Source organism: Ipomoea triloba, chromosome 5, assembly GCF_003576645.1.
Source record: "Ipomoea triloba cultivar NCNSP0323 chromosome 5, ASM357664v1".
NCBI classification, from domain to species: Eukaryota; Viridiplantae; Streptophyta; class Magnoliopsida; order Solanales; family Convolvulaceae; genus Ipomoea; species Ipomoea triloba.
In genome coordinates, this window is record NC_044920.1 from 32,459,173 (window position 1) to 32,472,920 (window position 13,748).

The 13,748-nt window shown below is 40.6% G+C and overlaps 1 protein-coding gene across 1 annotated transcript in view; it reads left to right on the plus strand.

Annotated features, from left to right (window-relative positions):
- Positions 1 to 13,057, plus strand: part of LOC116020586 — a 15,233-nt gene extending 2,176 nt beyond the window's left edge. The window contains exons 2-3 of the mRNA XM_031261054.1: positions 12,021 to 12,100; positions 13,010 to 13,057. Coding sequence (XP_031116914.1) covers positions 12,021 to 12,100; positions 13,010 to 13,057 — 128 coding nt within the window. The remainder of the gene's footprint in view (positions 1 to 12,020; positions 12,101 to 13,009) is intronic.
- Positions 13,058 to 13,748: the final 691 nt, after the last annotated feature.

Below are 13,748 nucleotides of genomic sequence, written 5' to 3' on the forward strand. Positions count from 1 at the left end.
AAATCTCGTTCGTTTTGAACTTGAGGGCATTGATGTAGTACTCGGAATGGATTGGTTGGATAAGTATAAAGCTCGGATAGTGTGTGATGAGCGGAAGATTGTGTTACGAGGACCAGAAGGGAGGAGAATATCCTACCAAGGGATTGACAAGCAACACGAATCCAGGTTGTTGATAGCGCAGAAACTGAAGCAGTATATGCACCAGGGATGTGAAGTATACCTTTGTTTGGTGCAAGATTCCGAACCAGAAGAACTCGAAATCGATCGAATCCCAGTTGTACGCGAATTTCCTGACGTGTTCCCCGACGATCTCACAGAAATGCCACCGGAAAGAGAGCTGGAATTCACCATTGATCTCATACCAGGAACCTCACCTACCTCGAAAGCGCCTTATCGAATGGCACCGAAAGAGATGGAGGAACTAAAGGCACAATTGGCGGAATTACTGGAGAAAGGATTTATCAGACCAAGCGTATCGCCTTGGGGTGCACCGGTACTGTTCGTTAAGAAGAAGGATGGGAGTCTTAGACTGTGCATCGATTACAGGGAACTAAACCGAGTCACAGTAAAGAACAAGTACCCGTTGCCTAGGATCGATGATCTATTCGATCAGTTGAAAGGAGCGGGAGTGTTTTCAAAGATTGACTTACGGTCAGGGTATCATCAAGTGCGAGTCGCGAAGGGGGATGTGCCTAAGACAGCATTTCGGACGAGATATGGGCACTATGAATTCACGGTTATGCCATTCGGAGTGACTAACGCCCCAGGAACCTTTATGGACCTGATGAACCGAATTTTCCTTCCCTATTTGGATAAATTCGTCGTCGCCTTCATAGATGACATCTTGGTCTACTCTGAGACACCGGAGGATCACAAGGGACATCTTCGGACAGTGTTACAAACACTAAGGGAAAAGAAACTTTTTGCGAAATTGTCAAAGTGTGAATTTTGGAAAAGAGAAGTTGCTTTTCTTGGACACGTAATCACCCAAGAAGGGATAGCAGTGGACCCAGCTAAGATACAAGCTGTACTTGAATGGGAAGCACCCAAATCAGTTACGGAAGTCCGTAGTTTCTTAGGTTTGGCGGGTTATTACCGAAGATTTGTTCAGGACTTCTCAAGGATAGCAAAGCCGTTGACAAACCTGCTCAAGAAAACGACCAAGTATAGTTGGAGTGAAGAATGTGAGCAGGCATTCCAAGAACTTAAGACGAGATTGACGACTGCTCCAATATTGACCTTACCTGTTGGAGCGGAAGGTTACGAGTTGTACACGGATGCATCTCACAAGGGACTAGGATGTGTTTTGATGCAAAATGGAAGGGTAATAGCATATGCTTCTCGCCAATTAAAAACTCATGAAGCTAACTACCCGACGCATGACTTAGAACTGGCAGCCGTGGTATTTGCTCTCAAGATTTGGTGACACTACCTCTATGGAATCTCATGCAAGATTTATACGGACCACAAGAGTTTAAATTACATCTTTACTCAGCGAGACCTTAATCTAAGGCAAAGGAGATGGTTGGAATTGATCAAAGATTATGACTTGGAAATCCAATACCAGGAGGGCAAAGCAAACAAGGTAGCTGATGCCTTGAGTCGAAAATCAAACCATGCTCTTTGGGTATTACCCGAACAATTATGCGAGGATTTTCAGAGACTCAATTTGGAGATACAGATGTGTGGTCAGGTGGAACAGGAAATAAAATTTTATTACATGTCGGTGACTCCAACCCTATTCCAGGAAGTCAAACAAGCACAAGAAGAGGACAATTGGGTAGGGAGCATCAGGGAGAAGATGATTGATGGAAAACATGGTCCATTTGAATTACACCCAGATGGGAGTGTAAGATTCCAAGGTAGGTGGATAATACCAAAAGGGTGTAAGGAGATAATGGAACAATTAATGAAGGAAGGTCATTATACACCCTATTCAGTTCATCCTGGTGGGGATAAACTGTATAAGGACTTAAAACAAAATTTCTGGTGGTCGGGCATGAAGAAGGATGTAGCTGAATTTGTGGCTAAATGCTTGAACTGTCAAAAGGTCAAGGCAGAAAGAAGTAAACCAAAGGGATTATTGCAGCCATTAGAAATTCCGCAGTGGAAATGGGACTCAATCTCGATGGATTTCGTGGGAGGATTGCCTAGAACCAAGTCTGGAAACGATCAGGTGTGGGTTATTGTCGATCGACTAACTAAGACAGCGAGGTTCATTCCAATGAACAAGACATGGTCCATGGAAAGGTTGGCAAGAGCCTATATTAAACACGTGGTTAAATATCACGGAGTAGCGCAAGATATCGTTTCAGACCGAGATTCACGATTTCTATCACGTTTCTGGGAAGTGTTGCAGATGGTGATGGGCACTCAGCTCAAATTAAGTACAGCTTTTCACCCTGCCACTGATGGCCAAACGGAGCGAACGATACAGACATTGGAAGATATGCTCAGAGGTTGTGTACTTGATTTCCAAGGCTCATGGGATGAGCAGTTGGATTTAATAGAATTTTCCTATAACAACAACTATCATGCAAGTATAGGAATGGCTCCTTATGAAGCGTTGTATGGGCGAAAATGTCGAAGTCCTCTATGTTGGAGTGACAAGAGCGACGTTGTTATACTTGGACCTCAGTACCTACAAGAGACTACAGAGGCAATCAAGGTGATTCGAGAAAGGATGAAAATTGCACAGGATCGTCAAAAGTCCTATGCCGATTTGAAACGACAATTCACCGAACATCAAGTTGGAGAGAAGGTGCTATTGAAAGTCTTACCAACTAAAGGAGTCAAGAGATTTGGAAAGAAAGGAAAGTTGAGTCCTCGCTATATAGGACCCTATGAAATCTTGGAAAGGATAGGAAATTTAGCCTACCGACTGGCCCTACCAATTGAGCTTGACCGGGTGCATAATGTATTTCATGTTTCTCAACTTAAGCGGTATGTACCTGATGCATCCCATGTATTGGAACCTGAGGAATTGGAGGAGGATGATTCGTTGGAATACGAAGAAAAGCCAATTCGAATCTTAGACTCTAAGACCCGAGATACAAGAAGGAAATCAGTTAAAATGGTCAAAGTCCAATGGTCGAATCATAGCCCGGAGGAAGCCACGTGGGAGTTGGAAAGCGTTATGATGGAACATTATCCAGAGTTATTTGACTCAGGTATGTAGGATCGATTTACTTGCTATATGCTTAAATAAATTTGTGTACTAACATTAGGCATACTAAGATTCTATTATGTGTAAGCGAAGGTAAGTAGTAATCTACTTGAGACCGTGCAGTGTAAGAAGGAAGTTTCGGGGACGAAACTCTCTTTAAGGAGGGTAGACTGTAACCCCTCGGCATTTTCGTAAGACTAAGGTTCGAAAAATATTTCCTTAAGCTATGACATTCATGAGATAGTCCCTCGAGGCTTCAAGAGAATTTTTTTTAGGAAGAATAGTTGTTATTAAGTTGCGATCGTTCGTGCCGGTCACGAACCGTAAAATTTTGGGAACTAGTATTCGGACCCGATTATCCTAGGAAATGAATTACTAGACACCATGTTATTAATATTGAATTTCCAATTCAATTAAATCAGCCCATAGCAGAAAAAGATTCATTTTGAACGTACATCGCTAAAATTCCGCGGTGTACCGAACCTAGCCCAATTTCAAGTTTCGGTCTGGGATAAATTTTTGGTTTCAAAATTATTCCTGTTTAAATTATTTTCTACCGAAACTTTATCTGTTTGGACCCCAACTGATAAGTTTAAAAATACACCATTATTTTATTCTATTTTAATTCTTCCATGCAAACATTCCCCTCAAAGTACTAAGTGTCTAAAACATGTTTATTCTCCTTGCCCTTTTGTTCTTGCCTTGGCCGAAATACAAAGAGAGGGAGAGAGTGTGAGCTTTCATCTTCTTCATCCTTTTCTTCCTCGCTTCAAGCTTCCATAGCCAATCTCCACACAAGTCTTCAACTATTCGGTAAGTTTGCGGTTTTATTCGGTTAAAAAGTCTTGATTTCTTCCCTAGAACTTGATTGTAGGTAAAGATTTCTTAAATATGTTGTTATGGTGGTGTATTCTACCAAGGGCAAAAATGGAATTTTCTGTGTAAATTCGTGAACCTAGGTGACCAAAACTTTTTATGAACATCAAGTACTATGAGTTAGGGTTCTACNCGTGCAGTGTAAGAAGGAAGTTTCGGGGACGAAACTCTCTTTAAGGAGGGTAGACTGTAACCCCTCGGCATTTTCGTAAGACTAAGGTTCGAAAAATATTTCCTTAAGCTATGACATTCATGAGATAGTCCCTCGAGGCTTCAAGAGAATTTTTTTTAGGAAGAATAGTTGTTATTAAGTTGCGATCGTTCGTGCCGGTCACGAACCGTAAAATTTTGGGAACTAGTATTCGGACCCGATTATCCTAGGAAATGAATTACTAGACACCATGTTATTAATATTGAATTTCCAATTCAATTAAATCAGCCCATAGCAGAAAAAGATTCATTTTGAACGTACATCGCTAAAATTCCGCGGTGTACCGAACCTAGCCCAATTTCAAGTTTCGGTCTGGGATAAATTTTTGGTTTCAAAATTATTCCTGTTTAAATTATTTTCTACCGAAACTTTATCTGTTTGGACCCCAACTGATAAGTTTAAAAATACACCATTATTTTATTCTATTTTAATTCTTCCATGCAAACATTCCCCTCAAAGTACTAAGTGTCTAAAACATGTTTATTCTCCTTGCCCTTTTGTTCTTGCCTTGGCCGAAATACAAAGAGAGGGAGAGAGTGTGAGCTTTCATCTTCTTCATCCTTTTCTTCCTCGCTTCAAGCTTCCATAGCCAATCTCCACACAAGTCTTCAACTATTCGGTAAGTTTGCGGTTTTATTCGGTTAAAAAGTCTTGATTTCTTCCCTAGAACTTGATTGTAGGTAAAGATTTCTTAAATATGTTGTTATGGTGGTGTATTCTACCAAGGGCAAAAATGGAATTTTCTGTGTAAATTCGTGAACCTTACTTTTACGGTGATATTACACACTTGTGAGGTAAGGAATTCCCTTAAGTTGGAATTAGTCACTTGAATTTGGATAATTGATTTTAGTTGAAATATGGTGTTTTTGGAGCTTTGGGAATATTTTCGTATACAAGTTCATAGCTTGGATATGCTTGTATATGTTGTATTTATGTCTATATAAGCTTATACTTGTGGAAATAGAGAAAGGAAATCAGGACAGATTTCTGTCAGTAACTTCCGTGAATTTCTGGGAAAAATCGGTAAATTATTTTGGTCCAATTTTTTTTAACTATTTTACCGGCTCAATCTTTCGGATGCGCAAAACTGTAATTTCTGGACAGAAACTGTCAAAATCAATTTTGACAAAATATTTTTTTTGTAACAAAACTAGTGAGAAATTTTGGGATGTCACAACCATATTTGGATGAAAATTATTTTTGAAATACTATTGATTCCAGGAAAGAAAAAGAAAATGTTTTCAAACCCTTAGTTTCTGGAATAAGGTGGGGACCTCGGGAAGGCTTAAACGCCACGGCCCGGGGTTGGAATAAGGTTGACCTATGGGAGGGCTGGAGTGCCATGGCCCTAGGTTGGGATAAGGAGACCGACGGGAAGGCAGGGAAATGCCACTGCCCAAGGTTTGAGAAGGAGAATTGAGAAATGTTCAAAGTGCTTACTCAGGGGAAACTAAGTGGAAAATTTTTGAGTATGAAAATTATTGTTACTCTGAGCTGCGGTTCAGATTATTATAAATATTAGAGCTGCGGTTCTATTTGCAAATGATGAAATTCCTGGAAATGTGAAATTTTGCAAACTTGTCTGAAAAGGGCATGAAAATTATTTTGAGTGGCAAGTTATGACTTCATTCTTATTTGAGAAAAGCTTTATATGATTTAACGTTTATACGATATTATACTATCTATAAATCGTTTCGTTACAGGCAGATTTTCAAATCATGGTAAAACTTTATAAAGCTTTTAGATTATCTATGTTTTCAAACCTTTGTCTACTTTTAAGTGACAAATGGATTTCCTTACTTAGCCGTCGTGCTAACTACACTTCGTTGTGTTCTTAACAGATGTCTAGGGTAGGCTCGTGTAGCCCACCTGACTCGGATCCTTCCGAGTTGGAGTTCCCTATCTACGATCATGATGATTATGTACAGTACTTAGTTGATGTCGACCCGTATGCTCCTGGATTCGCTCCTGACTCTCCAGTTCCGGCTTATGTTCCTGCTATTCCTTCCCCACCGTACAGTCCTCCTCCGACTTACCCAACTACACCCTCTCGTATCCCGGTTCGCAGTAGCCAGCCAAATTTTCTGGATGGGGCCAGGTCTAGGTTTGGGTCTTTTCCGGTAGAGGTGTTGGAAGGGAGTGATCCCTTAGAATTTGTTGTCTTTTATCCCTGTCCGTGGAATCTCGCTCCTTCGGAACATTGGGATGAGTGGTCCATGATGTACACTCCTAGTTACTTCCTGGATCATCTCACCTGGGTTGCGGGCAACTGGCATCTTGTATGGGGGACGTACTCCGAACCGGAGTACCGCCCCTTAGAAGAGGATGACTGATTAGAAAGGTTATGGGAGGAACCCTTTTTTTTGTGTACATGTATCTTTTGTAGCCATGATGAACTTAGCTGGCTAGTAAGTTGTAATTAAACTCTTGTATATATTCTGGTAGTTAGTGTAGCTACCCCTTTTGCTCACCTATATATATATGTATGAAGATATGTTGGGTAATGATGATGATGATGTGAAATAGTTTTCTTGTTAGCCTGTGCACCTAGAGTGAACTCTGTCTGGTCTTGGCTGGGTTTAGTCTAGGTGTGGCGGTAACTACTCCGGATGTACGGTATAGCCGAGCCGGGGTGTTACAGTAACTTCCTGTTGAGGCTTGGAATCCTCATTCGGGGGTGAGCACATTTAAGGTTAGAGTCTGGTTTCCATTGAGAATGATAAATGTGTGAAGTGTTCAGGATAGTCTTGTTCACTAAGGCCTAAGTATAAAGGACAATGTCCCATTGTGTATGTATTGTGCTTCCATATACTTTCATTACTTTATACTTACAACTGATTTCTTTTGAAGTAAAGACAATGCAACCGAGTTTTGAAAGTTTTGGTAAACTATTTCTTTCTAAATCATTTTAGGGGCAGACAGTCCCTTACTTAGCAAAGTTTTGCTAACCCCTATTTCTTTTATGTGTTGTTATTGTTTATTTGAGTAGCATGAGATACCTGATGAGTATGCTGATATGAGCGTGATAGGACGAGCTGCTATTAGCTCTCGGGACCTAGCCTTTAAATTATGTTTTTCAGGATTGAATTTAGTACTATGTTATTAAAGACTTTGGTTTGAGGATTCTAAATTATTTTTATTTGGATTATTTTTGTAGTTAGCCTTAGCACTTAGGTGTTGTGGTTGCCTAAGTGTGGCGGTAATACCATCAATAAGATTTTCAAAAGCTTCCGTATTCTAAATTTTGTTTTAAGATTTCTTTAATCGTTTGGCGAATAAGAAGACAAAAAAATGGGCTGATTTTGGGGGTGTTACATGCAGAGTGGCCCGTTGGCCCTGACCGTTTGTTCTTGTGGTATGTATTGGCGGGGTGGTGTGTACCGTCCACCTTGACCGTTAGTTGAAGTCTGCTTTCAATTCCAGTGTGTATTTTGGATTCCAGTGCTTTGTTATTCTATCTTTGATTCCATATTGAGTATTTGTTGAGTGTCATTAGTTTGGTCCTTTTTTGCTATCTTCTGGAAGTCTTGATTTCTGATATTCATTTCATTTCATTAATAAATAAATAAATAAATAAATAAATAAATATATATATATATATATGATCGCGTTCTGGTGCGTACTGGCCGCCCATGAGAGAACTGTGGACGAATCACAGCGCGCCACGCGTCCGGAATGTAGTTGCACATAACGTTATAACTAGGTGCACGTAATGTTATAACTAGGTGCACATAGGTGCACCCAGGTGCATAAATGCTAACAAGGTAAATTACTTGCACCTGTAAGTGAAAATAGGTGCACACGTGCAAGTAAAATGTATTACAAGTGCAAGTAAATTGTACAATGAGCAATAATACTAAGTGCACCTAATGTTATAACTAGGTGCACCTAATGTTATAACTAGGTGCACATAGGTTGAACCCAGGTGCATGAATGTTAACAAAGTAAATTACTTGCACAAGTTGTAACACCCCGGGCCTACCTTCCCGTACATCCGAGGGAGTTACCGCCACACCTAGAGAGAGTATTCTATCATTTAGCGATAAACCTCACTCTAGTTGCACAGGCAAAAAGGAAACTCTTCTAACCACAACAGCCACCCAACAGATACTTAAGCACTTTTATACATATCAACTGAAAAGCTTCATTAGGCAAAATATACATTCTTGCAGTTTTATATACATGGGATTGCCCCTCGGGCCAAAATACCGATCAAGGTTCAACTACGACCCAACTAGTCATGCTTAGCCATCACTAAGGCTACAAAAAGTATGTACACAAAAACAAGAACTCCCAAGAACTCGACGTCTAGTCAATCATGCGGTACACGGGGCCGGTGAACTCTCACCAGACCAGGTGCCACTCCCCCTCATACCAGGTGATATGGTCCAAAAACCGAGAGGTGGTTATGACCATCGACCATTCCTCCCAAACGTCCCGAGGACTAGGGTCCCAAGGGTAGGGGTAATGCACTATGAACTCAAGGGGATCGCTACCATCTAAAGGCTCTATGGGGTAAAAGCCATAAGAAGCCTGGACCTCATCCATAACAGGGCAAGAAACAAAAGGGGCCGACGGAGCCACATGAGTATCTGGATTGGTGGGAGCTACAGGAGCATAACTAGGTGCGTATGGGTCTTCACCCTCCATCATCTGTATGTACACGTCATAGTCCATGCCTTCACAAACATACTCCGGTGAACTTTCGAAATTCACCGGGCTATAGGAACTGACACTAGATTGCATCTGTTAGGAACACAGTGAAGTGTAGTTAGCGCGACGGCTAAGTAAGGATATCCATGGGTTATTCAAAACTAAATAAAGGTTTTGTAAAATTGTTACATGGAAACCCTATACCTTACTCATCGGCAGAGATTTTACCTGCAACAGTTATAAATAGCAACTTGCACACATAATAGGCAAAATTCAATACCATCCCGAACCATTTCCCTCTTGACGAGGTCGTTTAATAATCATTTACTTACCCAAAGAACGTATTGTTAAACATTTAAGCATACTAGTAAGTAAGGGAAAAACATAAATCACACATTTTGCTCGTAATCACTTTATTTGAAAAACTCTTCCCTCATAACGAAATTCTCATCACTTTTCACTTTTCAAAGAGAGAGATCACACACAACCTTTGGGTACTTAAATACTTGTCACATCTCTCTTTCCCGTAGCTACCGCGTAACTACATTCATATTTCGAAATTTCACTTAGTCCTAGATAGAAAGTGTGAGGCCTTTGGAGTTCTTTCTCCACTTTTGACCACTTGGATCGTTGAACTCGGGTTCAGTGGTCATCGCCCGGTCTAATACTGATCCCCTGGACTTATAGGAGCGTTGGAATGATTCCTAGCTAGCCTCACTAGGTTCATAAGAACGACACCTACCCGAACATAGAGTGACTATACTTAAGTGTGCACATCCCCGTAGGAGTACCTTTTCCTTCCGGGTGATATAGTACTCGGCGAATAGACTTCGCCCACAGTATGAATGATCATACACATAACTACCATGCGGGAAAGACACTTTAAGCTCATCTTTATCCTGTAGGTTAACAAGGTCCTTCACTACTTTTACTAAAACTAAGGTTTGAAAACATTTTTCTACTTTTTTCCTTTCTTGCATTGAAAATATTTTGGACGTACTTGGGTCAATTCCAATACTCGGAAATTAATTCCCCCTTTAACCAAATCCAGAAATTCCCCTTTTCTTTTGCAAAACATTTGGATAGTCCACTAACAACTTTTCACAATGGTAATTCAAGTGTAACTATCCCACACCTTCAACTCCACATTTTTCACATAAGTATCATACTTGACACATTTATACCTCAATGCATATAACATATACACTTCCCAACCTTAACGTGGGCATAACACACAAAATACATTTATTCTTTACATGCACATAATACCACCTCCTTATAATATTCATAAGTTCACACATATGTAACACTACCTACATAACACATGTGCCTGACTACATAGCATTACACTTCTTACTAACAACATATATATTTACGGTTATACATACCATAAGCTATACTCAAAATGTGACATTTTAACATTTATATATATATATATTTGGCACACACACACACCTATATATATATATATATACACGACACACACACACCCACATACATATACACACACGTCACACACACACACACACATATATATATATATATATATATACACACACATAAATACATAATTGTCCTTCCTCTTAGCATATGTATCCCTATCATATCATTACTATACTACTAAGACATAATCTTCTCATCACATAGATCTTTATGTTCACAAGTTAACAACAAATCATAACCTAGCTATCAATTATCTAGTTTCAAACAACCTCAACCAATTAAAGGGATTCCTTACCTCACAGGTTACTAATCTCGTAGAAGACTCTTGGAGTTGATTTTCCCCAATTTCACCTTAAAACCCTAAAATTCCACCAACATCATAACACATAATTTTAAGAAATCTTAACTTAGATTCATGTTCTAGGAGGGAAAATAAAGCTATTTACCGAATAAAATTGAAGTTTTACCGAATATTTGGAGATCTATGAAGAATTGCTAGCTATGGAGTCTTGAAGTTTGATGAAGATGATGAAGAATTCCCTCTACCATCTCTCTCTTTTTTTTTTTCGGCAATAGCAAGGGGAAATGGGAAAAAATGGAGACTTAGTCAACTTAATCCCTTACAAGACTTATCCAAATCATCCCATTAAATTAATCCCATTTTTATTCACATGGTGAAATAGTGTGACACTTGTCACAATTCCATGGTAAGTCTTAAAAGATAAGATTTGCTAGACAGTTAGGGATTAAATCAGATGAATTCTCGGTAGAAACTAATTCAAATCAAATAATTTTCAAAACCAAAAATTTACTCCAGACTGAAACTCAAAATCGGGCTAGGTTCGGTACACCGCGAAATTTCGCGATGTACGATCGGGCTAGGTTCGGTACACCGCGAAATTTCGCGATGTACGATCAGGCTAGGTTCGGTACACCGCGAAATTTCGCGATGTACGATCAAGCTAGGTTCGGTACACCGCGAAATTTCGCGATGTACGATCAAACTAGGTTCGGTACACCGCGAAATTTCGCGATGTACGATCAAAAATGGTTCGGTACACCGCGAAATTTCGCGATGTACGATCAAAAATAAATTTTTGCTGCTATGGGCTAATTTAATTAAATAGGAAATTCAAGAATAATAGTTTGGTGTCTAATAATCCATTTCCTAGGACAATCGGGTCCGAATACCAGCTCCTAAAATTCTTACGGTTCGTGACCGGTACGTAGGTTCGCAGCTTATTAATAACTACTCTCACTTATAATAATTCTTTTGAGGCATCGGGAGATCGTCTTATGAATGCTATAGCCTAAAGAAATATTTTTCGAACCTTAATCTTACTGGAACAGACGAGGGGTAACAGTTCCCCGCTTAAAATAGTTTCGTCCCCGAAACTTCTTTTTTGATGCTGTTTTAGAAATATCTTTCTTCGCGATTCACACTTGGTGATGCCCTGATCGTAAGTCAATCTTTGAGAATACGCCTACTCTTTTCAATCGATCAGATAGATCGTCGATCCTCGGCAACGGGTATTTGTTCTTTACTTGTGACTCGATCGAGTTCTCTATAATCGACGCATGGTTTAAGGCTCCCATTTTTTTCTTCTTAACGAACAGTACTGGCGCGCCCCAAGGTGATACACTTGGTCTGATGAATTCTTTCCCCAACAGTTCTGCCAATTGCGCCTTCAGTTCCTCCATCTCTTTGGGTGTCATTCGATAAGGTGCTTTCGAGATGGGTGAGGTTTTTGGTACGAGATCGATGGTGAACTCTACTTCTCTTTCCGGCGGCATTTCCGTGAGGTCGTCGTGGAAATACGTCAGGAATTTACGTACAACTGGGATTCGATTAATCTCAGGTTCTTCTATTTCGACATCTAGCACCAAACAGAGATACACTACGCATCCCTGGTGAGCGTACTTTTTCAATTTCTGTGTTGTCAACAACCTTGACTCGGCTTGCCTGTCAATTCCTCGGTAGGATATTCTCCTTCCCTTTGGTCCTCGTAGGACAACCTTTCGCTCATTATACGCTATCCGGGCTTTATACTTATCTAACCAATCCATCCCGCGTACTACATCGATGCCCTCAAGTTCAAAACGAACGAGGTTTCCGGGATAGTTAGATCCCGCTATTTCTATTGCAACGTTGTCATAACTCTCTCTACGGGCCACTACTATTCCTAAAGCAGTTTTGACATTTAGATCTAACCTAATGGTAGGCCATAACTTCAGTCTATCCGCAAATGTAGATGATATAAAGGAATAGGTAGCTCCCGTATCAAATAATACTGAGCTAAGCACTGAGTTTATGAGAAAGGTACCGGTTACAACGTCGCTAACTTGAGCTTGAGCGCTGTTGACGACGTAGATTCGTCCTTGGTTCCCGGTGCTACTTTCTCCCATCGCTTGTTTTCCTTTGTGGTTGGGACCGGATGTGGCGTTTGTTAGTCTCCCTTGATCTACTGACTGGAAGTTGACCATTTTATTTTCTGTCACTGCGGGTATCTTGTCAGGGTTCCCATTAAATCTTCTTCCTTGGCTTGCAATTTGCAGGGGTTTCTGGAAATTGTCTACTTGGGTTCGGCACTCAGAGGCCTTGTGTCCCAAGAGACCACACTTGTAGCACCTAATTCTCACTCCTTGACAATTTTCCCCAGGATGATTCCTCCCACATCTCCAGCAAGAAGAACGATTTCCTTGATTGATTCATTCCCTTCCTCTTTCTTGCGTTGGATTAAAACTATCTTGGTTAGCTCTCTTATTTCCCAACTGAAATTTCGGTGGTTTATCATCAGCCTTTCGTTTGTTTCGGCCGTAAACTTCCTGTTGATCCAGATACACTTAATAGTGATCCGATGCCCTATCGTATGCCTCCTTCAGAGTAGAGCACATGAATGGTGCGATCATTCCTCTTAGGTCCCAGTCTAGTCCACGGACGAATCTTCTGGCCTTACTCGCTTCGTCAGGCACGATTTCTTGAGCGAAACGCATCAGCTCCACGTATTGGTCATAGTAGACCTGAACAGTTTCTCCCTTCTGCTTCAGTCGCAAGAATTCTTCGCACTTGATTCCCTTGATCCTTTCTGTGTAGAATTGTCCCCTCAATTCCTCCTTGAATTCCTCCCAGCCAAAGTCTGGGTTTTGCAGGAAGTCGGGCCCAACTGTTGACCACCAGTTGTCTGCTGCTTTTGTCAGGTAATACACGGCGGAAGATACTCGCTGATCTGCAGGACAGTTGACTGCATTGAGCAGCTTGTCAAACGTCCTAATCCATTCTTCCAAGATTACCAGGTCTTCTACACCCGCATAGTGATAAGACTCCGAGATACCCTTATTTCAGGCACATTTTAAGGTGTTTTATCGCGTCTATAGCATCCTTATTTGGTAAATCATATG